General features: G+C 64.7%; 1 protein-coding gene and 1 non-coding gene across 3 annotated transcripts in view; both read right to left on the minus strand.

The window, feature by feature from the left end:
- MORF4L1 (mortality factor 4 like 1) overlaps positions 1-188 on the minus strand; it is a 26126-nt gene extending 25938 nt beyond the window's left edge. For both annotated transcript variants that reach the window (XM_010572143.1, XM_010572142.1), the window contains exon 1: positions 64-188. In XM_010572143.1, coding sequence (XP_010570445.1) covers positions 64-103 — 40 coding nt within the window. In that variant the 5' untranslated portion in view covers positions 104-188. The remainder of the gene's footprint in view (positions 1-63) is intronic.
- A 220-nt stretch (positions 189-408) lies between these two features.
- Positions 409-481, minus strand: TRNAK-CUU. Its single transcript has one exon. It is a non-coding gene; the product is annotated as a tRNA-Lys (tRNA).
- Positions 482-1215: the final 734 nt, after the last annotated feature.

Raw genomic sequence — 1215 nt, forward strand, 5'->3', positions numbered from 1 at the left:
CCCCTCCCTTCCCCACACCGCAACCCCCAGGCCGCGGCCGTCCCCCCCGCCCCCCGCACTCACCCTCCTGGAATTTGGGCTTGGGGTCCTGCTTGGGCGCCATTTATAAGTGACTCTCCCTCCTCCCGCCCCCTCCCCGCGGGGGCCTCACCACCTCCGCCGCATCATGCGCGGCCGGCCCCAGCGCCCTCCGCGCCGCGCAGGCGCGTTGCGTCCCGCCGCATCCCCCGTGGCATGCTGGGACTTGTGGTCTGCGGCGGAGCACCCCGCATCCAGGCCTCTCCCCGCCCCCCCAGTCCCGAGGAGATAAAGTATCGGTTTGGTTGTCGGTTGTTGGCTTAAGGTCCGTGAGGGGCGCGAGTGTGTGTGGGGGAGATACAAAGAAAAAAGGGAGGGGTAAAAGGTAAGCGCCCAACGTGGGGCTCGAACCCACGACCCTGGGATTAAGAGTCCCATGCTCTACCGACTGAGCTAGCCGGGCGCCACGCGCAAACCTCTCACTCTGCCGTACTCGGCAGCGCCCCCCCTGCGCCTGCGCCGTGCCCGTTCCCCGGCCGCCAAGCGTCGCCCGCGCTGCCCCCAGCTCATTTGCATATTTAACATTATCACTTCAATTATAAAATACCCCCCTCCCCCACCGAGGCCGGCAAAAGCGGAGTCGCCGCAGCCGTAACGGCCTGGGAAAGCTGCGGGCTTATCAGTGTCCTCTGCAGCACGAGCAGTCGTCCACCCCCCGCCCCGCCCGCCGTGTGCTGCCTGCAGGGATGAGAAAATACATTTATTTTGCGCGTTTAGCGTCATTCTGCTCCCTCTGCCCGGGCGCGGGCCGGGGAGGTCCCGGACGGTGTCACCCGGCGCCCCCCCTCGGGCTGGGAGCCCACCTCCCTGGCTCTGTCAGTCCTCGCCCACCGGTCACCTTTCAGGACGGGCTCACCGGACACGGAACACTCGGTTTGCTGTTTTTTCAACATTTTTGCCTCCTGGCTTAACGCGGGCAGCGGGTAACGGCATCAAATTATCCAAGTTTCGTATTTCCCGCTCATTTTATCCCGAAAAGAACATAAAAGACGATGCCACAAGGGAACGCCGCAGCCTTGCGGCTCTGCCTGGGAGACGCCAGCCTAAGGAAAGCGCCGTTTGGGTTTTGGGGTTTTTTCCCCCCCCTGAAATTCGCGCGGCCCCCCCCTCCCCCGCCGCCACGAGGGTCCCGGAGGA

Source organism: Haliaeetus leucocephalus, unplaced genomic scaffold (genome assembly GCF_000737465.1).
Source record: "Haliaeetus leucocephalus isolate CR32 unplaced genomic scaffold, Haliaeetus_leucocephalus-4.0 Scaffold339, whole genome shotgun sequence".
NCBI lineage: Eukaryota > Metazoa > Chordata > Aves > Accipitriformes > Accipitridae > Haliaeetus > Haliaeetus leucocephalus.